This window comes from Arvicola amphibius, chromosome 9 (genome assembly GCF_903992535.2).
Source record: "Arvicola amphibius chromosome 9, mArvAmp1.2, whole genome shotgun sequence".
Classification (NCBI taxonomy): domain Eukaryota; kingdom Metazoa; phylum Chordata; class Mammalia; order Rodentia; family Cricetidae; genus Arvicola; species Arvicola amphibius.
Window position 1 is genome coordinate 95126590 of NC_052055.2, and position 23972 is coordinate 95150561.

Consider the following 23972-nt stretch of genomic DNA (forward strand, 5'->3'; position numbering starts at 1 on the left):
ACAACTGGCCTCATTTGACTGAAACTTATACAAGATACTTGGATAATACTTATTAAGCCCTTTTGATGGTGAGAGTGAGCTTCACCAGGCATTTCCTTACGCTATTCAGACATAAGAAAGAGGCAGCTAGCAGATCTGGGTCAGATGAAGGGAACAATGATGGGGCACGTCACCCCTCTCTCTCACCCCTCTCCCCCTGCTGACTCACAGCCTTGGAGCAACTAGCACCGCTCATTAGGGCTGAGTCAGGCCCTCAAGTATTTCCAACTTTTACACAAAACTCCCAAATTCCTGCTAGGTGACTGGTGTTAGATATGGGTTTAACTCAAGGCTAACTGGAAGACCAAGGGGGCCGCTTGACAGAATAAGGGACCTGTGTGTGGCTAGTCTCACTACGGGAGCCAAGTTATCCTTTAATGTTAATGAGGATATTTTGTGCATTGAAATAACAAGAGTGAGAAAGAGAAAAAGTTTCAGCCTCACAGAGTGAGGGGACCATCCCAACAAAATCCACTTGTCAGATTGTCAGAGAGAACCAGCGGGGCTGTCTCAATCCTGTTTGGGATGACGATGATGCTCAACACCTGGGGCAATAAATAGGGTTGGTGAGCTCAAACCAGTTTTCCTTCAAAATCACCTCTTATTAGAGCACTGGTTCTCAACCTTCCTGATGCTATGACCCTTTAATACACCACCTCACGTTGTGGTGACCCCACCCAACCATGACATTATTTTTGTTGTTACTTTGTAACTGTTATTTTGCTATGGTTATGAATCGTCAAGTAAATACCTATGTTTTCTGATGGCCTTCGGTGACCCCTGTGAAAGGATCATTTGACCCCATCAAAGGGATCATGACCCAGAGGTGGAGAACCACTATTTTAGAGCCTCGTGCAAGCAAAGATGCACAGAATCCATGGGATTGGGCATGCAGATCAGCCTAAAGCATGTGTCAGACATGCACAAGGGCCTGAGATGATCTCTATAAGTGTACTGTAGATTAAATAAAATATACATAGAAGCAGAAGGAGAGATGTTTCCGGAGAGAAAGGAAGGGAACCAGGCGAGGAGGAAGGGAATCAAGAGAGAGTAATGAGGGGGTAAATATGATCAAAATACATTATAACCATGTGCGGAAATGTTTTAAGAAACATTATTTTTTAATAACAAGTATATGCTAATTTCAATTAAAAAAAGACATCAGCATGAGTTAGGACGCAAACTGGAGGCAAAAATACAGTTGGAACACAAAGCCAATGAACAGAGAACCTCTGTTGGTCTCTAGCCTTAAGGCCTGGCATGGAGAGCCCTGGAGGTCTCAGTCAACACGAGTGGGTGCAATGAGGACCTGGTGGATTGGACCTAGAGAGAACTGCAGACACTTGCTGTGCTTGAACCTGGAAAACTCGAGCTAGGAAGTAAGACGTGGCAGACCTGAGTTCCACTTGTCCTACCCTGGGGTCCCCTGCCACCCAGGAGCAGCCAGAGTGAGAACAGGGTCGAAGCAGGTCTGTCCAGGGTGCCAGCAAACAAGGGCTGTGTGTCTTTGGGTGCACTGGCTCCTGCGTCATTTCCCCATTGCGGTTCTGAATCAGAACATTGGGGACATTTATAGGCTCTGAGTCAAAGCAGAGTCATTGCTGAACTATGGCCCTAGTGAAACCACACACAATACTCAGTGCTGGCCTTGCTTTCAGGTCCCCCTCTGGGTGTCTAAAGCCTTTGCAGTTCCAGGTCACCAAAGCAGAGCCAAGAGCAAGCCAATGGCACAGGTGTGGGCCCTGTGTTAGCCGGTCCCATGAGGATGTGTGGCCCTTGTGGGCTACCCCTTCAGCTGCTGTGTCCTACCTAGGCTATTAGGATTTAATAAACACTGGGCAAGGGCAAGGGCAGTTAGACCAGGGGGAAGACAGGAGACCAGGGAGGGAAGGATGTGGCATCCTGCTGTAGCCACTGATGACTACGCTTCCTTCAGGAAGACTCTTGGGTTCTGGAGGTCCTGGACAGGAATGGCGTGGGGCTAGATGACTCTAAGTCCTATTAAGGCCTCTAAATATTTGATAACGTGAACTCAGACTTCCTTTCCAGGTTCACCTATAGTCAGATTCTTCTGAGGACCCCTTGGAGAAACCCAGGGAACCCTGTTTCTTTGGGAACCAGCAAACACCCAGTGTGGCTTTATGTAGTATGAAATCACATTATTTTAATTAGTTTCCCCAATCACTTGGCTTTGAAGAGACCAAGACACACTTCCAGGACACACAGTTAATCTTAAATAAATAGATAAGTAAATATCCCCACAAGTCTATCAAGTGTGGCGTTAGCTCTACCTCTGGTTTGTCTGTACATTCTTGGGCTTTGACGTTCACTGTCATTAATCCAGACTTCCCTTACATCACTCGACACCCCAATCTCTCTCGCACATCGCTCCAACAGTGGGGAAAACAACTTGAAACAATTACAAAGGTAAGAGGATAAAAATGCAGTAAAATCCAATTCTCAGCCCATGCTGGCCTAGCATGAGCACCCAGGCAGAAGCACTGCCTCGCAGCCACTGTGGGTCCGCCTGCAGTGCTCTCTCACCACGGGTGACATAATTATTTTGGTTTTTGATTGAAAGACACTCTTCACGGATAGCTTTGGAAATAAAGTTAAACCGTAAACATAGATTCAGATAGGGACACGCCATGACGTCCACAATTGCAAAATCTGTACAGTTTGATTACATTGTAATTACAGGCATCTCAGAAAACCACACCAACCACTTGTATGGGGCTGTGCTTCATTCACCCTCACCCTCAGGCCACCCTGCAGAGGGAGAAGCTAAGAGCTGTTGTCCCGGGTTTATAGATGGGGCAGGAGGAGGAGAATGCGGAGGAGGAGGGCTCTGATCTGAGTTCAGAGCGATTACCTATCATCCTGATCTTTTAGGGCACATTTATGCCAGACAAGGTAATAACAATAGGGGCTGTGGATATAGCTGAGTTTGTTAGCGACCTACCTACCATGCACAGGGACAGGGTTCATCTCTCCCAGCACACAGACACACAGACAGAAACACAGACAGACAAACAGACAGACAGGCACGCACGTACGCGCACACACACAGACACAGACACATACATCCACACACACTGGTTCCATCCTTCCCAAAACACAGATACAGCAAACAGACAGGCACACACACACATACACACACACACATACACATACTCACACTGGTTCCATCCTTCCCAAAACACAGATAGACAGACAGACAGACACATGTACACACACAAACACACGTGTGCGTGCATAAACATGCAAAAACATCATACACACTGGTTCCATCTCTCCCAGCACAAACAGAAAGACAGACAGACAGACAGACAGACACCACACACACACACACACACACACACACACACACAATGGTTCCATCTCTCCCAGCACACATACACATACAGAGAGGCAGACAGACAGAAACACACAATGGTTTCATTCCTTCCAGCAGACACAGAGACACACACACTCACACATGCAAAGAGAGACACACAAAAACCCTTAGAAAAAGTGTTTCGAAACTAAAAATGTACAAGAATTATGCTACTGGAAAAAAAATATGCTGGCAAGCTGAGCACCATAGCTTAGTCATTTTCTTCATGGAGGGAGGTTGCTACTCAGCTGTTTAACTGTCTCCTGACCCATTAGATTTAATGAACAACTTAATTGCAAAATGACGACCTGTGGGAAAGCCTCTGTAAGTGTTGAAAGTGTAAGTTATCCACATTTGCCTACCTGATGCAAACTTCAGCCCCTGGGTGTGTGTGGTGGGGGGTGGGGGTCAAGTTTCACAGGGAGACAGCAAATAACAGCAGGCATTGCAGTGGGTGGCTCTGGGCAGAGATGGCAGGGAGGGGTCCTTGGATCAAATGATAAGTTCCTGAGGATGTCAGGGAGGCTGAACCCTGCTTCCAAAGTCTTTGCGAGCCAGAGTGTCATCTGGGGGCATGATTCTTCATACACAAGTTTCTTTTCTTTCTTTTTTTTCTTTGAGCTGCCAGAACACAACTGGGTAATGTATATGTTTAACCTTAGCAAGTCCTAACCAGCCCTGAAAGCATAGGGTGGACAGGGCCAAAAAGCTGGTTGCAAACTTGGACACCTCATTAGTGGGGAGACTCATCAGCGGTCTCGCTGGGGGGTCCTGGCCCCAAAGGCTCTGTTTACATCTTAGCCCCTTCTTGTACACTGGCTGCCTAAATGGAAGGAAAAGAGGGCGTCACTGGGCAGGGGACCCTTTGGCAGAGCTGCTGTGACCTGGCACTGTCAGGTGGTGGTGGCCACAATTGCTAGGCTCCAGCTACCTCTGCTGAGCTTGCTTTCCCCAAGGGGTGGGGGAGGTGGGAAGAGGAGTGCTCTGCTTGTCCTGCATTGCTGGTACATGGATCCAGCTGTGGACAGATCCACAGCCACATTCCACAGGCTCAGGCTGCTACCCCAAGGCAGTCCCCTGAGCTCACCAACTGGCAGGAGAACAAAGGAATGGAAGTACAAAGGCTCAGCATTTGAGGGACAGCATAGACACTTTCAAAGGCCTTTAGCTGGAAAAGTCCCGTGTGTGTGTGTGTGTGTGTGTGTGTGTGTGTGTATGTGTGTGTGTACATGTCTGTGTCTGTGTGCTGGGATGGATGTAATGCATATGTGTATGTGTGTGTGTTGTAAGTGTATGTTTGTATGTGTGTCTCTCTGTGTGTATATGCCTATGTGCTGAGAGGTATGGAACTTGTGTGTGTGTATGCTTGTGTTCATGTGTCTGTATGTGTGTATGTACATGTCTAACATGTCTATGTCTGTGTACTGGGAGAAATGAAACCCATGTGTGTATGTGTGTTGTGTGTGTGTGTCTATGTGTGTATGTTTATATCTTTTTGTGTGTGCATGTCTGTGTCTGTGTGATGAGAAAGATGGAACTCGTACCCAAGTGTGTGTGGATGTGTGTGTGTGTACAAGTCAGTCTGTGTGCTGAGAATGATAGAACCCATGCATGTGTGTGTTTGTGTGTTCACGCGTGTGCGTGCACGTGCTGTGGCAGAGAGGAGGGCAAAGATTAGTTCCTTTACATCTTGAAGGGAAACAAAACCACATGTAATTCTTTTTGGAATCTATATGAAGTAGAATGGAAAAGGACAGACTAGGTTACTTGGGATTTAAGTTAAGCAGGGCCACTTCCCCAGGTATGATTAAACACACATGTACATACACACATGCACACACACACTCCACACTGACAGAGGAGGGAAGCGTTTTGCACCTTGGCCTCAGTCTGATGAATTTCTAGGTCAGCAATTACACCATGTCCAGGTGTTAGTATGGCTTCCTGGCTAGTCCCTGGGAGGCTTGTCCCTGCAAAATCACACTACCCTGGAGGAGAGAGAGAGAAAGAGAGAGAGAGAGAGAGAGAGAGAGAGAGAGAGAGAGAGAGAGAGAGAGAGAGAGAGAGAGAGATCTGCACTTTGTGAGGGGGTCTTTTTCATATGGTAAAAAGCAAATAAAAAATCTTAAGATGCTGGTCAGATCTTGGCCTTTCTTGGGTCTCGGGTGAGATTTACCACACCCATCCCATCCATGGATACTGCATCTATCTTCTGTCACCTCTGCAGGTGATAAGCAGACACTGTGTCCTGGTCCTCAAGATGGGCCCTTTACTGTATCCTGGAGCATCTCTCCCCCCCAGCACAGGCATGGAGAAAGTGGCGTGGCGGTAGTCCTCGGGCTTGAGTGCAGACTGGGCTGATGGGAGGGGCTATAGCAAAGCACAAAGAAACAGACAGACGGGCTTGTCTCGACACTGAATGTATTTTATCTAAGCTATATGCCTCTTTGAAGTGTTTGGGGACAGTGGCATAATGCTGAATGAAAGCCACTTTCCCTGTTCTTAGCCAAATCTCTGTACTAATGCGTGTGTGACTGTGTGTGTGTGTGTGTTTTCATTACTTTCCCTAACACAAAGTCCAGAAAGTGTGTGTGTGTTGGGGTCAGGCAGGGATATGTGTTTAAACCAGACCCTTGAACAGCCTAGGCACAGGTTAGTGTCCCAGACAGTTGCTTTAGATCGCTTGTATGTGCCACTCTAAAACGGTTCTGGTAAGAAATGCTCATCTTTCTTTCAGCTGTGGCGCTGAAACTCGGGACTTCACAAGAACACACGCTAGACAAGTGCTCCACCACTGAGCTACACCCTCAGCCCGAGGCTGCCTCTCCAGAGGACTCTCTATCCTGCCCCTCAGCAAATAGCAGGGCTGTTGTACATTAGCCGTCATCCCTGAACTCATAAAGAAACGCCGGCCTCGGTGAGGCAGACAACTTTGGGGGGAACCTCAAAACCTCTCATCTGAAGCCTTGCCCAGGGCTCTCTCCCTTGGGTCTTAAATGCGGGGAGCGAGTGTAAGCAGAGCCAGCTGCGCTCCCTTGCTCCCTCAGGTTGATGACTTCCAGGTGTGCAGAGCCGGGCCCTCCTTGCTGGCTTCCCTTTCCACCACTCAGATCTGTTAGAGGCAGACGGTTCCTGTACCTCCCAGGCACTGTCACCTCGCCTCTCATGTGGGGAGAAGGGCGAGAGCTTTGAAGGGAAGCAAGGACTGGAGTGGCTGCAGCCTGTGCAGGTTTGAGATCCCTGGCCACCCCAAGGACTGGGCTGGGAGACGTCACGGGGCTTACCATGCCTTTTCTCCTAGATTATGGAGTTATGCTTGCTTTATTATTTTTAATTGAATTTTTTACTGGTGTAATTATAGATTTATGTGTAGCTGTAAGAAATAATTAAGGGAGAGGTCCCTTTTATGCTCTGCTCGGTTCCACCCAGCAATAACTGTTTGAAAACTATTGTACAATCTCCCTTTGGATCTATTGGGCATTGATTCCAGAAGGCACCAACCCTCTAAGGAAGCCTAATTCCATGGCTGCCAAGTCCCCATATGAAACGTATAGAATGTGTAGAGACCTTGCACACACCCCTGAACACTGTAAATCAGCTCCGGTTGACGCATGTACCTAGGACAAAGGAAATTCTATGAAAAAAGCTGCAACACTATATCATGTAAGGGATGATGCTTTAAAAAAAAAAAAACAGTTCCTATATTCCGTGCAGACAGAATTTTTCTTCCACATAATTCCCACCCACGGTTGATGAAATCTGCAGAGACAGAGTCTGCTGTCCCATGCCACAGTTCAGATACTGCCACTGGTACAACTCACCTACCTTATTCACATTTTCTGTTTTACTTAAACTGTGCTTGTATATGTGTGCAAGTGTGTGCACGCATGCGTGTTTTTCTAAACAATTCTATTACCTTCGTAGGTTCCTATATCTCTCACCACAACTGAGATGTTGTTATCGGGAAATCCATGGATACAAAATTCAAGAAAACATTTGCAAACGACATAAACAACAAAGGGCTAGTATCGAAAATGGAGGAAGATAACCCGGAAGTACAGAAATAAGGATGTCTCACAGGATGGCGCTTTTAGAGCCAGGCTCGTCTCCAGCCTCCCTCACCCTGGACCAGTTCTGCCAACCGTCTGCTCCTCGTTTCATCATTTGAACATGCCCTAGAAGTGGAATCTCTTAGGGTTGGGGCTGTTTTCACTTAGCGCAATTCCACAGAGATTTATCCAAGTTTCGACATGGGTCAACGGCTTACTCCTTTTCACTGGTGGGTGACAGTCTGTGGTGTGGATGTGCCACAGTTAGATGGACCTGCCACCTGCCGCAGGGCATCTGGGCTGACTCGAGTCCGAGGCTGTTAGCACTGCAGCTGTTGGGAACATTCTTAGGGGGCGGGATCCCATGTGGACAGGAGGTTTCATTTCTCAGGGACAAATGTCTCGGAGATTGATGGAAGCTTAGACAGTACTCACGTGATGGGTTTTTATGAAAACCTGCCAAACCATTTGGTAGGGTAACTAATTGTTTTGTATTCCCACCGGAGATGTGGGAACAGTCCGCGTTCTCTGCATCGTCAGTAGGATTTGGTCTTTCTAGTTCTGTTCCTCCCACAGGTCTGCAGGCACAGCTCACAGCAGAAAGGGCTAGCTGTGTGGGGTGTGTGTCTGCCTTTTGTCTAATAGGATCGTTTTTGGGTTTTCATACTATTGAGTTTTACATGCTCTTTCTAAATTCTAGATTCTGGTCATCTGACAACTGTGTTCATTGCAAATATTTTCTTTCCGTCTGTGTCTTTTCTATCCCCTTTTCAGGACTTTTGAAAAAGCTCAACTAAGTTTTTCCTTTTAGGGTTCACGCATTTGGGACTAAGCCTTGGAACTTTCTGCCTAGCCATAGGACCCATTAAGATTATTCTACTTTTTAAATTTAATATTCCTATATTTTATTTATTTGCTTTTTGTTGTTAATTTTGTGCTACAATTTTGCAAATATTACCTAGTACAATCTCAAACTCTTGAACAATTGGGAACCTCAGCCTTCCTACTAGCTGGGGTACAGCCTTATTCTTTTGTGGAGGTTGAGACAGGGTCTTTCTACATAGCCCTGGATGTCCCCGAACTTACTATACATAGACCAGTGTGGCCTCAAACTCATGGACGTCTGACTGCCCCTGCCTCCTGGGTACTGGGATTAAAGACGTGTGCCATCATGCCTGGCACAGCTTTATTCTTATCCTTCTATTTTAGGTTTAAGCTTCTGACCCATCTTGAGTTAATTTTCATCAAAGTTGCAAAGCTTATGTTGACGTCCATTTTTCTTTTGCATGTGGGGTTCTGTTAAATGTGACCCCTTTTTTAATCAGTTCTCAACCTGTGAGTGGAGACACCTTGGGGGTTGGATGACCCTTTCACAGGGGCCACCTAAGACTGCTGGAAAATACAGGCATTTACATCTACAATATGATTCATAAGAGTAGCAGGATCACAGCTATAAAGTAGCAATGAAAATGATGTTATGGTTGGGAGTCACCACAACATGAGGGACTATATTAGAGGGTCACAGCATCAGGAAGGTTGAGGAACAATGGTCTTCTATTAAGTTATTTGTGTACCTTTGTCATCACTTGAGGGGCTGGCAAGGTGGCTCAGTGGGTAAAGGCACTTACTGCCAGGCCTGAGAACCTAGGTTGGATCCCTGGAAAACATTGTGGGAAGAGGCCTCATTCCTACAGGTTGTTCTTTGATCCTCACTCACATGACATTGTATGCATGCATATGCACACATGATCATAGATAATGTGTAGTGATTTTAGAATTAAAAATCAGATGGTTATATCTGATGGGTCTGCTTCTAGGATCTCTCTCCTGCTCTGTGTCCCCGTGCCATCAGTCCAACCAGGAGACCTCGACTGTCACAGCCACACGGAGCTCAGAAGGTAGAGTGTTTCCACGGTGCTCTGCTTCATTGAGGCTGTTGGGGCTGCTGGCCTTCCCGTATGGCTTCTGAACAGCTTTTTATATGTCGAGGGAAAAATCTTGCTGGGATTTTTGTCCCTTAAAGCAACCTCGGTAAGAGACCCAACTAAATCATTTAAAGAGAGAAATTCAAGACTTTCTTAGTATATTTGCAGACTTGTGCAACTGTGTAGATAACAGGTAACCCTGCAGGTCAGGGACACTGAGCCTTAGGAAAGCCTCTGCAAGGCTCGTCCTTGGCTGGAGTCTGGGAACGTGGCCTGCTCAGTGTTCCCAGTGGCAGTTTGCTGGTAGGAGGGGCTCACTGAGTGGAAACTATACAAATGACACAGCTTTTGCAGAACGCCTGCTTTCTTCGGGGGGTATTTTGGGGTGTTCTTTCTATGATTTAGAGATGTGTATTATCAGCTCCTGACAGAGACCTTGAATATCAAGTCTCTAGTGTACTTCCTCAGGCAAAAAGACGGCTACATTTTGTTGGCTGAGGAGTGGGTTTAGTCTTCTGAACCCTCACTTTCTAGTCTTCAGTTCTTCGGCAACTGTCCCAGTACTTGCTCTGACTGGGGACACATCTCTGTCCCTGCAGCTACGACAAAGCACCATCAGTGAAGTAATATATGAGCAAAAGAAGTTTCTCTCTTACAGATCAAGGGGCTGAGAGGTCCAGTGGTGGCACCAGCAGATCCAGGGTCTGGCAGAGGCTCCCTCTCTGGTTCTCAGGCTCTAAGATGGTGCCGTGTTCTACATACCTCCACAGTGAATGCCAGAGGAGCAAGAGGGACAGATGCTCTATTCTTACAAAGCAGAAGAGATGAGAGGGCCAAGCTGTGGCATGAGGGCAGAATGTCATTCATGAGGGCATTGTCCTTATGGTTTCAACCACTCATAAAGATCACCCCCACACACACCATGTCTGTCTGTGTGTGCAGATCTGTGTGTAGATGTGTGTGCCTAGGTGTGCGCTTGAGGCTCCAACTCCTAACAATACTACACTGGGGAATTTTAGTTCATCTTGAGTTTTGGAGGGACACAGGTATTCAAACCACAGCACAGTAGAAACAGACGAAGCTCCGGGGTTCTGCTGCTGTGAAGACTCTAATCATGAGCCCGCATAGTCTCTCACGAGACACCTGGACCACCGCAGCTCCGGCCTCACAGGCTGTGGCCTCTCCCTCGCCTCCCAGCGTCATCTTCTGCCGCGCTCCACCGCTGCACAGCAGGGTGCCCAAGCTTTCCCATCCCTCCTGTCTCCTCCACAGAAGCCCTGCCTGCTGCTCTCTCCCTCTTCACCTGTCAGAATCCCAACCTGTCTGACCTCGATGGCTCAGCGTGAAGCCCATGTCCCCCATCACTCCTCTATCACCTCCCGTCGGAATGTCCGTTCCCCTTCTCCCTGGGACCTTGTACATTTCTGAGACTTACGTCATGTGTGAATCACATTAAGCATGCCATCTCGGTTCTCCTATTAAGCAAGCAGTGGGAAGGGGCCATGTCTCATCTGCGCCACAGGCTCATCCCCCTGATGTCATCAGGAATGGTGGGTTCAAGAGAACCCCCAGCAGAGAATGAGGAGCGGGATTGTGGAAGGCCCGGATGATTAGAACAAAATAGAGCCACGCACAACATGGTCATGGGAAGGTGAGTATCGCTGACAGTAAGGCTTATATTATAGAGGAATATGAAGTATGGCCAGAAAAGGAAGCAGGATTGGAAGGCTGCCAGCGGTGCCTAGTGGGTGGTCTTTACCTTAGGTGCTCCTGGGAAGGGAAGAGGCAGGCAAATTAGGAAGCTTGGTCTAGTGGCTATGTTTGGAGTAGGGGGAGACTGAGAAAGAGCTCCATGGGAATCCAGCTGTCCCTCAGCATCCACAGGGGACCGGCCCCAGACCTCCTCCAATGCTCAGGTCCCTTCTATATGCAAAGAGCATAAGTGACTCCTCAAATATGCTTTGAACCACCTAGATTACACAATGTCAAAAGCAATGCTATGTGTTGTGCAAGGACTCTTAGGCTGCATTATTTAGGATAGATACCATCATAGGACGAGATGTCTGTGCGTGCTTAGGACAGATATGAAGACCACAGACTTAACTGCCAAGCACAAGGCCTCAGTTTGGTTGAATCTGAGGATGGTGAACCTTTAGCGTGGCTCAGTCTATAGATGTGGAGCCCATGACCACTCTCCAAGCAGAATGATAAGGGCTTACACGAAATATCAGTATCTCAAAGGGGAAGAACGAACAAGACTGGCAGGGGAGAGAGCTGGCCCTGGGGTCACAAGAGTGAGAGAACTAGCCCTGCCCCACACCAGCTGCAGGACACGGGAGAGCGGGCCCTGCACCCTACCTTGGCGGCACACTAGAGCTGACCCTGCTGTCTGGTCAGAGATGATCCAGCCCTGAAGGCATGAGAGTTGACCCTGCCCCCCTACCTCATATGCCCTCTACAGGATTCAGGAGAAAGGGCCTTGTATCTTGCCTGGGCAAAAGAGTAGAGCTAGCCCTGGTGATATGAATGAGGGGGACCTGGATCTGAGGACCTGAAAACAGAACTGATCCTGCCCCTTGCTGCAGGCTGCTTCAGGTGAGCTAGCCAAGGGGAGCCGGCCTGGGTAGTTACAATGAGGGGAAGCTAACGAGCTGACCAACCTTCCTACCACCGGGCCCAGAACCAGGGCTATGAGTTTGCCTATACCAACATCTACCAAATCTATGAACAGATGGAGCCCATGAAGGGGACAAACCTATAGATTCAAAACAACAGGATCTCCATGCCACAGGACAACAGCAGGATACCCCAGAGGAGCCTCAGTGAGAGCCTATTATTTATTGGTGGTGTGGCGGAAACCAGAGGCCTCGAGCCAGACGGATGACTCATGGTAACGAACACTTGAGAGTAAAGATGAGCAAACTTTGAAGGGCAAACTGTGTGTCTCAACCGGCCACGCTACAGCTTCCACGGAAAGTTTCTTCTTTGTTACTGCTTTTGTTTTTATTTTTATTTTGTTTCTTTGCTTTTTTCTTTTAAATTTTCTTTTTTTTGGTTGGGGGGGGGCGATGCAAGAGGACAGGGAGATAAATGATGTGAAAGACACAGAGAACCAACGAAAATAAAGAGGAATGAAGGAAGGAAGGAAGGAAAAGAAGAAAGAAAGAAACCAGGCTTGTGTCCCGTGACCAAAGAACTCAAGGACAGACACTAACCTGTGACAGCTTTTTTTACCCAGGAGGTAGCAGTAATGGGAGTAGAAGAAAGAACTTTTCTTGATATAGATTCCATCATAGTGATACCTGGAAAACAGAGGGCATCCATTAACGCTTGTCCAAGTGCATGGTTTGTGTGCACAGTTCCTCTCAGTGAGGACCGCAGCAGGTTAGGTGTACCCACTGCATCTCTGACCCCCCTGGAGGCTGCAGCCCAACACCAGACGCATCTCAACAGCCCTACTAAGGGGCTTCCCAATGTGATGTCGCGGGGCAGGGCCTCTTGTCCTTCCGCCCTTCACACAGACTCCTTCATGGCCCCACCGCCTCTGCAGAGTCTGCGAAACCTACAGCACTATGCCCAGGCTAACAACAGACCCAGGCTGCTTGATTACTGCCAAGGTTAGACTTGGCACTCGCCACTGTCTCCCGTTTCTCCACGGGCAGCCAGTCCTTCCTCTAATTGACTTCTGTCCCTGCTCACTGACTTCCTGCCTTGATTTAAAACAAACAACAAATGACGATGATAATTGCCTGGCAATTTTGATAAGGACACATTTGATGGCACTGGAATTTCCTTTCCTGTTAAAACTGTCACCTTAGGGCCCCCAGCCTCCTCCATAGGCTAATTGACCAAATACTTAAGACATTTTAGTTCCAAGTATAATCAAAGCGATTGGCATTATTCTCCGTGTGTAATTATTTGAACTTCTTAATAAGTGAACACATTTCTGTGGCATGGATTCTATTCTAATTGGTATTAATAATAAAAACCCGGAGGCAGAAATTATGGGGTGAAAGCTGAGAGATCGGAGAAGCAGTGTGGCCAGCCACAACAGAGACCTTATACCTCTACCGAATCCTCAGACCTAAAAAGCGATCCTGTCCTCAGACTGCCTTCTCAGACTGCATCTCCAGACTGCATATGTCTCCACCAAACCTCAGACTGCTGTCAGAGACCAGCTTGGACAAAAGTACCACTTACCACGGTAGGGGCATGGGGATTTTGGGGGCCTCCACAGACTACCCTGCTCCTCAGACTTGTCCTGCTTTATATTCCTTTCTCTGCCCAGACATATCACTCATTCCTGGCTTCACCTCCCTAGTGCTGGGGTTAAAGTCCCGGGACTCCCCAGTACTAGGATTAAAGGTGTGAGTCACCACTGTCTGGTCTCTAGTGGCTTAGCTCTGCACCCCGATCTTTAGGCAAGCTTTATTTGTTAAAACATAAACAAAATATCACTATGCACGTCTAAGCATCTGAAATATATTTAGTGATCTTTATATTTTAACAAGATTTTGGAAGCAAATGAATGCAGCGCTGCCTGAATGACTTCAGACACGGACTCAGCCTGAGCCACGGCACCATCTGGTAAGAGCCGTCCTGAATGACTTCAGACACGGACTCAGCCTGAGCCACGGCACCGTCTGGTAAACGCTGTCACGCGTGGTTTATTCTGTGTCACTCGTCTTGTCATTTACTGCGATGTGCCTGCATTTTCACTTTCACCATTTAACACAAAACAAACGTCATTACTCTACCTGGCACTTCCTCGTGTGCCCAGCCTCCGGGTGCCCAGGTCAGGAAAAACCAAGCGCACGAGCTGCAGGAACAAGCGGATTTGAAGATGCAATTTGAAAACTGAAGACAAACTCATTTTTATCTACACTTACCAAAGAGTTATACAAAGTATTATAACCAATTATAAAAGGTATACATGCAAATGAATAGGGGAGTATATCAGATACATAAAATACATCACAGAGTGAGAGGTGGCATTTTAAATAAACCTTGCTATCCAGGCTGTGATGTGTAATGTCCTGGCTTAGATCCCCAGCACCAAACCTCTAAAACAGTGGTTCTCAACCTGTGGGTTGTGACCCCATTGGGTTTGCCTAAGACCATCAGAAAACACAGATTTCTACATTACAATCCATTACAGTAGCAAAGTGACAGTTAATGAAGTAGCAACAAAACAATTCATGGTCGAGGAATTGTATTGGAGGGTCGCAGCGCTAAGGAAGGGTGAGAACCATAGTTCTAAAACCAAACTTCGATTTAGAGTCTCAGTATTCCTATGCATCCTCTGTGTCTCTAGATGAAATCACAGGCATCTGATAGTGTGTGCGGTCTTGCATTCTGCCCTCTTCACCGTCACACCGCAGACTGGAGTCATGAAACGTCTCTCGAAACTGGACTGTCAGCAGCTGTGGGGTCCAGCCTGGGGCCGCCATCACTGTTCCACGGCTTTCCTCCTTTCCCGGCGTCACTGCGTTTTCATGGCTCCCTCCTTTCTTGCATCCCAAGGTTTTTAGGAGAGAATGACACCTGAATTCAATAACAGCCACCTGAATTCACATTCCCATCCCTGGGCTGAGTTGCCTTGATGTGCCCACGTTCAGTGAGACCCGAGTTCCACTCACCCACAGGAATCTATTACAGTTGCCTGATCAAGGCGTTAACCACAGGCACAGTCTCCGGGCTCACAGCTGCTAGGAGAAATCTTGCCTGTAGGGACACGTTGGAAGCCAGAACAGGGAGCACCACATCACTGCTGGTGATGTCTGCTCTTTCTCTGAGAGCGGCTCAGCCGAGCTCCTGCTTCCCTTGTGCCACCTGCCTCCCTTTTGGATTATTTTCCAGGAGCAGCGTTTGAGAGAAATGAGGAGGGGTTTCATCGTATCCGCCTTACCATCTTTCTCTCATCCCTGTCTGTCTGTCATCTACCTATTATCCATCTAGCTATGTATCTTCTGTCTGTCTACACATCAGCCCAGCATCTATCCGTATGTCACTCTCTAATCTATCTATCCTTGCCGTAGCTATACAACAGGGCAAAGCAAAAAGGGGAAAGAAAAGAACAAAACAGTGAACTGTGTGACAGCACAGCCTCGGGGCTTATCTCTCCCAGGCATTTGTTATCAAATGAGCATTTACTTAGGAAACTAAAAGGAAAAAAAAATGCCTGAGCTCATTCATGCATGATGATGTAGAGATGAGGGAATATGAAGGGTTCTCACTAAGGGACCATGCTCTCTGCTGCAAGAGGTGTGTAGGAAGGGTGGTCCTGTCACTCACAGTGTTTCCTGTGGGGCCACTGCAGTTGCCATCTTGTGACAACCCAGAACTCGCGTGGGTAGGACAAGAAGGACCTTGGTGGCTAAAGAGAGAGAAAGGCTAAGGCTCTGGTTCTGTGGGCACCACCCACTGTCTGCTCAGACCCAGAACGGCCAAGAACTTCCTGCGGCCAGAAGTTAGCCATGTGTGAGAAAGCTGGAGTTGGGGAGAGCGGAGACTTTTCCTGTATCGTTGCAGAACCTGAAGAAAGCAGACACCAGCACGCTCCACCAGAAAACTTAATCTACCAAGCCAAGGGACACGTGATGAAAAGCACTCAAGGCAAGTACTGAAGAAGCCATCACCATAGGGTCCAGCTGGGGCTGGAGAGATGTCTCAGCGGTTAAGAGCACTGTCTGCTCTTGCAGAGGACCTGGTTCAGTTACCAGTACCCACATGGTGGCTCACAACTATCTGTGCAACTCCAGTTCCAGTTCCTCACATAGATATACATGCCGGCAAGACATCAATGCACATAAAATAAAAATAAAGAAATCATTTTTAATAAAAAGGGACCATCGGGCTCTTAAAAGGACCTCTTGGTCCTTCCTCCCAGAAAGGTTCAACCAATACCTGGCAACTGAGTGAGGCAGGGATACAGGAAACAAGCCCCACATCTAGTTCTTTGCGGCATGCCACAGAGCTGGGAAATGGGGGAGACCAGGCCACTTGGAAGCTGCATTAGAGCTCGGAAACTATATGAGACTGGGCATTTCAAGCAAAGTTGTCTTGTCGCCCAGGGTTTCTAGGAAGGCCCGCTGCCTGTTTACAAGAAGGAGATAGGAGAGCACCAGGAACACAGTGACAAGGGACACAAGAATAAGGTCTGTGGCTACTCCCAGCTCCTGCTGCTCACGCAAGTGTGTGCATGTGTGCAAATGGACCATGCCCGTGGCTATACCTTTGAGAGGGAGGCTACAGCCAGCATTTATTTCCCCCTTCTTAGCACTTTTCCATTTCCACATTGCTCACGACGGAGATGCAATCCTTTCCTAATCAGAAAAACATTCATCCAGTGTTATTTTAGCAGAGGAAGTCGGCCTCCGGAAACTCCCCGATCCATGGAAGATATCATTTGCGGCCAGAATGTGCATCGCGCACTGGACGCCCGTTCGAATCATCTGTGCAGGAACTCCTTGGGAATCAGCTCAGTTCCCAGGGGATGAGGGAGGAAGCGAGAATTGGATATTCTGTTGTTTCTCTTGTAAACATGCTTTGTGGTCATATCCTCTTCCCCTTCCCTTCCCTTCTCCGTTTAGCTACAGCTTTGGCACACGGGATACATTCCCAACAATCAGTCCCACTCCACTGGCCTATTCTCCAGGCAACTTGCCAGCCAAACTTAATGTTAGAGCCTTGGCATCTTGGGGAGTGGATTCTAAGGGAAATAATAAGACAAAGAATTCAAAATAAATGTGGAGGTCAGACACCGGAGTCTCATTTCTTTCCGTTGGAATGTACTGCCATCTAACAACCCACGACAAGATCTTTCTTTCTGTTTGGTGCCGAGGCTGGACACACAGGGGCTCCACATGCTAAGCAAGAACTCTCCCACTGAGCTATATTCCTGGACCCTAGATCTTAAAAGGAGGTGGAAGAGAATTTTCTTCTAGAACTGAACAACCTCTAACAACACCGTTCAGAGAGATGAGAAGGAAGCCGTCGCTGCAGTCTTAGCCAGGGAAAGAGCATGCCCTGCTGACGTCACCCACTTCCCTTTGAGAAGACTGGCAAGTGGGCAGATAAGAGACGGCGGCTCTGCCAGGCTACTCAGTACTCCGCAGCGTCTTTGATGCTGTTCCCTTAAAATTCTGAGTGATGAAATCGCGGACATTTGGGCTGCATGAAAGCAGGTGGGGATTCTCAGTGGGCTGGAAAACCTTTCTGAGTCACCCCATAAGATACGGTGTAGTTCTCTGCTTTCATTTTGGTCTGCTTATTTCCATGTAGTATTTACAGCTTATACAGCAGTCTCGGGAGAGCAAACTTCAGGCTCACTTATGTGAGAAAAAATATTTATTTTTGTTGGTGGCAGATTTGCTGTGGAACTAAGGGAATGACAAGAAGGATTAAAGCCCCCCAAAGAAATTTTAAAAAGCAAATGGAAAACAAACAAAACAAAACCAAGAAGAAAACAGTCCTGTGTTTGAGCACACTATAGAGGCACGATGTGGTACCAGGAGGCACTGGGAGACACTGGGCGGCATCCTTGAAGCCACGTTTAGGGGGGAATAGCCACAAACTGAAGTCACGACGAAATGGATGGGCAGGAAGGTGGCCTTTTAGGAGCCAAGAGTGGTCCTGAGTAAGGCATGGCAATAAGAGCAGTTGCTTTCTACATTCAAGCAGCGGCCACATTAGAAGATTTGACCACACATCACAAGCACAGAGTGGCCCTCAAAGACCAGAAGCTTCAGCTGTGAGAACTGAGTTGGAAGGGTAGATCTAAATATAATAGATATCGAGGCCAATAAACCCCCAGGACCTGCCTGTCTCTGTCTCCTCAGCACTAGGGTTACAGTCATACACCACCACTTCAAGTGTTTTTCATGGATGCTGGGGATCAGAACTCAGGGCCCCAAGCTTGCTCAGCAAGCACCTTTCCTCCTGAGCCATCTCCCCAGTTGGTCTAGTCCTTTTGTCTTTATAGGCTCTTTCGTTTTCTTATCCAGACAAGATGATGATGACAATGATTAATTTTTTAACCATCTGGCTATCCATTCACCAGTGATCCAAGAACACCCTAAAGCAATCCAATCCTGTGTACACGAGGACCCTTACAAAGGAAGGGGACAAGCATAACTGGCAGCTCTGTGACCCCCATGAACAAGCTCCTTCTCACCCCAGTCATTTAAGATCACCCTGGCTATGCGGTGCAGGTTGTCAACTGGTCGACTGTGCCCAGTGATTTTCATCCATCCGTGTTCTGCGGGTCGAACGACAAATTGTGGCCTGCGCTGTGTTGTTCGGAGGAATGGCACCCTCCCCTTTGCAGAAATGCGCTCTTCTTCACTGAGCTTCAGGTCTCAGCCTAGAGAGGGCACACTGGTCTCAGATGAAGTCCACAGCCAAGGTAAGGGGCTTAGAATTTGGTCTGGGCATCACTCAGACCAGGTGATCGCCAATGTCTCCATTCTCTAGGGCCTCTCCACATCAACAAGTGGAGAGAACTCTGTGCCTGCTTCAGGAGGCTAGATCCTGCATCGTGGCCAGTTGCAGGACCCTCGGCTTTCATCCCTCCAGGTTTATTCTGCGAGCAATGGAACAACCCCGGGGGATCGCTGCCGAGGCCTGGTGGCCTGAACACCTAGAATGTGGTGACTTGTTCTCTGTCAACCTCACCGCTACCGTCCCAGCATCTAAAGCAGGGTCTACCTTTAAAGGAGTTCTTCATAAGAGCTGTTGAATGAAGGGGGTCTCATGCTGTAATTTTGTTGCGTATTAACTGTTCTCAGAAGAAGTTCTTGGCTATGAGTACTAACTTCCAAAGCCAATGAGTTCTCTGAGCCTAGCTGAAGTGCAGGAAGCATCAATTGTTGGGCAGCAGTGTGGTTCAGAACTGTGTTCTGGGAGCTTTGGCACTTCTAGGCGGGAGTAAGCGCCTAGCAGACCAAGCTCTTTGGCGAATGCTGGGGTTGCCACAAAAGGAGTACTTCAACTTTCCCCCAAACCACTGGAAACCGTGGAGATGGAAAGTGAATTTTCAATACAAATGAAGGATATTGACTGGCGGCTCCTGAGAACAAAGCCAACTAGACCTATAGAGACCCCATTGAATCCAAATGCACATTAGACTTCCCTTAGGCACTCAGCAGGGGTCTACGTATATGGGGTCCCATTCAGCTTTGCCATCAGCAACACTGTACCTACCTCAGCCTGTGTTTGAACCATCACATAACCTGACAACATTTCTCTGAATGTATCTTCACACTTAAGTGCCCCCCCCCCGGGGGGAGGGCGGGAGGCTGTACCTTACAAAACCAAACGTCTCAGTGAACACAGCTCTGCTAGGTCTCCATACTTACCTTCCCGAATGTTGCTGGGTTAACCTGGTTCTGAGCACTCTGCCCACAGGTCTCCACATAAATCTCATACATGAGACATCGAGGTACGCTGAACCCTTCGCAGACGCAGAAATTGTCAACTAGCCTGTAGAGACAGAGGGGAAGCAGAAACAGGAAATTGGCAGCAGTTTTTCTGGAGTGTCAAACCCATGACCGGGCGCATACGTGGGTCCAGCCAAATGACCTCCTCTAGCTTACGGGATGGAGCAGACGCTCACAGGCAGCAGAGGAAGTGATCTCTTTTGTCCTCTGGCGGCCAGTGCTAGGAATACAGTTGTCAACACTTATAAGGCTGGGGGTTTTATTGGAGGGGAAGTTACATGCTAAAAAGAAGTAGGTACTGTTGGATGAATCTTTTCAGAGGCTGTAGCCAAGGTCTATGTAACTACAGGATAGAGAATTATTTACTTGGTAAAGCAGCAAACACCACAGCGTACACTCAAGGAGTCAAGGCAGATAGGAGGGTATGGTGTTAATTGGTCCCAGAGGCCCACAGGCTAACAGCCTGGCCATGGCCTGCTATGGTGTTAAGACAGGGGGATGGTGGGACTGGTATAAGGATGTTAAGTCACTGGGGAGGTGCCTTTGAAGGGGATATTGGGACCTCCCCCTCTGCTTTATGGCTGCCATCAGCATCATGGCTCTTCAGACACTCTTCATGATGCCATGTCCTGCTGCAGACACCAAAACCATGGGGCCGGTTGACCCTGGACTGAAACCTCTGCAGGAGCCATAAATCAGAAGAAGCCATTTCTTTAATAACTTGATTTTCTCAATGTTTGCCATTTTTATCTCTCCCACCGTAATGCCAAGTAGAAGCGAGAAAGCCATCTGTGTTGGAGGTGTTAGCAGACTGCCCCCGGGAGCACAACCCCAAGGAGAAAGTGCTGTGGTAAGCCTGACGGCTATTACATGTGGTTCTGGGGAGAGGATGTGGGGCAAAACTACCACAGGGGACCCTGGTTAAGGGGCTGCCAGTGTGCCACCAAAATTCCCTTGTATTTGCCTGAGGTTGGATGTTGGAGCCCATCCTAGCCAAGTCCTGAGGGTCTGTACCCACAGTATTGTGCCCATTCTTGTGTTCCCCAGTCTGACGGCCTCTTCCTGTCTCTGAAATGGAAACCTCGTCCTTCCATTCCCCTAGACTAGCCAACATCCTGACTTTTCTCCCGGGAATAATTCACCATGTGCAGATATGACAATGGCACTGATGTCCCAGAAAGACCCCGCTTGACTAATAGATCATTGCTGTCCCACCTAACAGATCACTGACTGGAAGACAAAGGGTGAAGTAATGGAGAAACATGGCCTTTCTTCTACTTGACAACAGTTAGGGACCCTCCCTACCCTCTCCTGAGCTGCTTCCCAGGGCCCCGGCTCTTGGCCATTGCTCTCTCTGTAGATCTATCTACCCTTCTCTTTGGGAAGCCGGGTCTTTTCCATCCCAAGGCAGTGTTCTGAATGCTAATGCTAGGTGAATTGAAGTCTTCAAGGCCTCTCTCCCAGCCCTGAAGGTCATGTCAGCAGAGGCCCGCTTACTTAAGAATTCTGGGCATGGGACTTGATTAAGACTTGCTGCTAAAATAAGCCCTCTTGAAGACATTAGTTATCTCTGAAAGGGACTTGGGGCACCTGCCTTGCCCCAAGCCCCAAGCCACCTAAGGAGGATGCCCAAGTATTTTAAATTTTATAATCATTCTTTCAAATCTACATAGCAAAATTCAAAATCCCAGACACGCATTGGTGAGCTAAAGCAGTTAATTGGGTACCAAGTTAGCTCTTCCTGCTTGGGCCTGGTCACATGGTGATGTTTTTTCTCACTCAGGATGAGAAGGACCAAAATTCTTTTTGGAGGAAAATAGTAACTATTTATAACCATAAAACTCTGATTTTTTTTTCTATTTCTTACTCAGGTGACTCTTTAAAAAGAGTTTTCCCTGAGAAAGATTTCTTAAAACTTACAAAAAGAAAAATATAGGCTGATATATAATAGTCACCTTATAAAGCCACAGTCTGAGGACTGGTTTCAATTATTTTCTCATTTATAAAGAGTCACAAACTCTTTTGAGTTTAGTCCCAGGGGATGAGAGTATTTTTCTTTCTAGTTTTTTTTTGTATTTAAATAGCCAAGAAATGAATTTCACAACTAATATGGAATGCATGGTTGAAGCTAAAATTTGTTTTATGTTAGGCACATTCATTCTAGAGCTCACGCCAGGAGAAAAACCAAAAACCAAACAACAAAACCAAAAAAACGTTTCCTCCCCTGGCTAACGCCTGCCTGAGTTCCAGGTCTTCTACCAACAGGCCTAGGTCTGGGGCAAGCTGGATTGCTTCCCAAGGGAAGTGTGACCCACGGGGACTGTCGAATGTAAAACTGGAGCCCAGTGCGGATTCGGGACCGCGTGTGTGGGAACCAGCGTCCTCAGCCATGGCCCCCCACCCTCGACCTACTGGGGCTCCTTATCTCCGTCGGTCTGGGCTCCCCGCCCCGCCGGCCTGCCACCTTCCCTGTCCCTCGGCCCTTGGCCGTGTCCCCGCCGCTCACCACTGGATGATGCCCCGGTGCAGGCCGCGGCCGCCCGAAGGGGAGGCCGGCACCGCCTCCGCCATGGGTCTGGCCGGCTGCAGCCGGGCAGCTATCGGGCGGCACCGGTCCCCTCGGTCGTGTTTACTTTAGAGCTGGGGCACGCGGGGGACGCGCGCGCGGGGAGCCCTGTGGCAGCCAGGGAGGAGAATGCTGGGCCCCTGCCCTGCACCCAGAGGTGCGGGTTAGGATCGCCCACCCCGCCAGATCTAAGGCCAGAAAGACACCCCACCCCATCCCACCCCATCCCATGGCGGCCAACTTTGGACCAATGGATTGAGCCAGGAAGCAAAAAAGACACATGCTTCCAACCAGGTCGCAAGTTCTGTTTGATCACCAAGGGTCCTCAACTGGACTGCACTTGGAAATAATTTGGTTATTTTGGCACTTTTGAAAAATACCGATGTCCAAGCAATTTCTTCCCCTAAAGGGGTTCAATATTAACTGGCCCGGGTGGGGGTGGGCCATGGGGAGTGGAGGTGACCTGGGAAAAGCCACTCTCTGGATGAAGCTGTTTCTAGATAGATAGGCAGATCCCAGGTAAGGCCAGTGTGCAGCTTCAGGTGGCTGCTGCTGTAGAATGATCCCAGAGCCGGCCAGGCCAAGTACTTCCTTGTGCTGCAGAGCCAAGTGTGTGTGTGTGGGGGGGGGGGGGGGAGGTGTGTGTGTGTGTGTGTGTGTGTGTGTGTGTGTGTTTGTGTCTCACTTCTTTCTTGGGGAAATAGGCTGTTGTACCCAGTGATGCTCCACAGGCATATCATGCTGCACAGCAGGAGCCCAGCAGCCAGGAGGTGACACCCACTGCCTGCTGCTTCTGAGTCTCCTAAGGATGTCTCAGTCTAGATGAAAAACATTTGACAATCATCTTCACACGGTATCAAAGCTCAGCTTAGAAACGAGTGGAGGACATGGGCATGCCTTTCTCCAGAGAAGATGCACAAGTGTTCGCTAAACACTCGAAGTGATGCTCAACTTTAGATATTAAGGAAAGGCCAGCCTGGGCCGTACCCATTGGAATGACTTTTAAAAGTCCTTAGAAAACCCAGCACTCGGGAGGCAGAGGCAGGCGGATCTCTGTGAGTTCGAGACCAGCCTGGTCTACAAGAGCTAGCTCCAGGACAAGCTCTAAAAAAGCTGCAGAGAAACCCTGTCTCGAAAAACCAAAAAATAAAAATAAAAAAAAAGTCCTTAGAAAACAACAAATGTTGGTGAAGGTGTAGAGAAACTGGGACCCTTGTTTCCTGCTGGTAGGGATGTAAAGTGGAGCGGTTGCTATGGGAAACGGTATGGCCCGTTCCTCTAACCATGGAATTATCAAATAATCGAGTATTGCCCAGCTCTAGAAACACTCAAAGAAACAGCGAGCAAGCATTGAAAAATGTGTGGCTGAGTTTATAGAATCCATGGGGAAACCATCTGAGTGTCCACGGACAGACAAATGGGTAAAGAAAATGTGGGATAGCCAAACCATGTGCTGGTATTTATTCTTCAAAAGTAATTAAATTCCGACAAGCTCCAATGTGGATGGGATTTTAAAACTGTTAGTCTAATTGAGGAAGAGCCCAAAGGGTGCTCCTCTTTATATGAGGTACGTTGGGT

The 23972-nt window shown here is 48.1% G+C and overlaps 1 protein-coding gene across 1 annotated transcript in view; it reads right to left on the reverse strand.

Moving 5' to 3' along the window:
• The window catches only part of Rfx8 (regulatory factor X8), a 56793-nt gene extending 34394 nt beyond the window's left edge, over positions 1-22399 (reverse strand). Inside the window, 4 exon segments of the mRNA XM_038344093.1 lie at positions 12605-12691; positions 14147-14208; positions 19748-19871; positions 22335-22399. Coding sequence (XP_038200021.1) covers positions 12605-12691; positions 14147-14208; positions 19748-19871; positions 22335-22399 — 338 coding nt within the window.
• Between the last annotated feature and the right edge of the window lie 1573 nt (positions 22400-23972).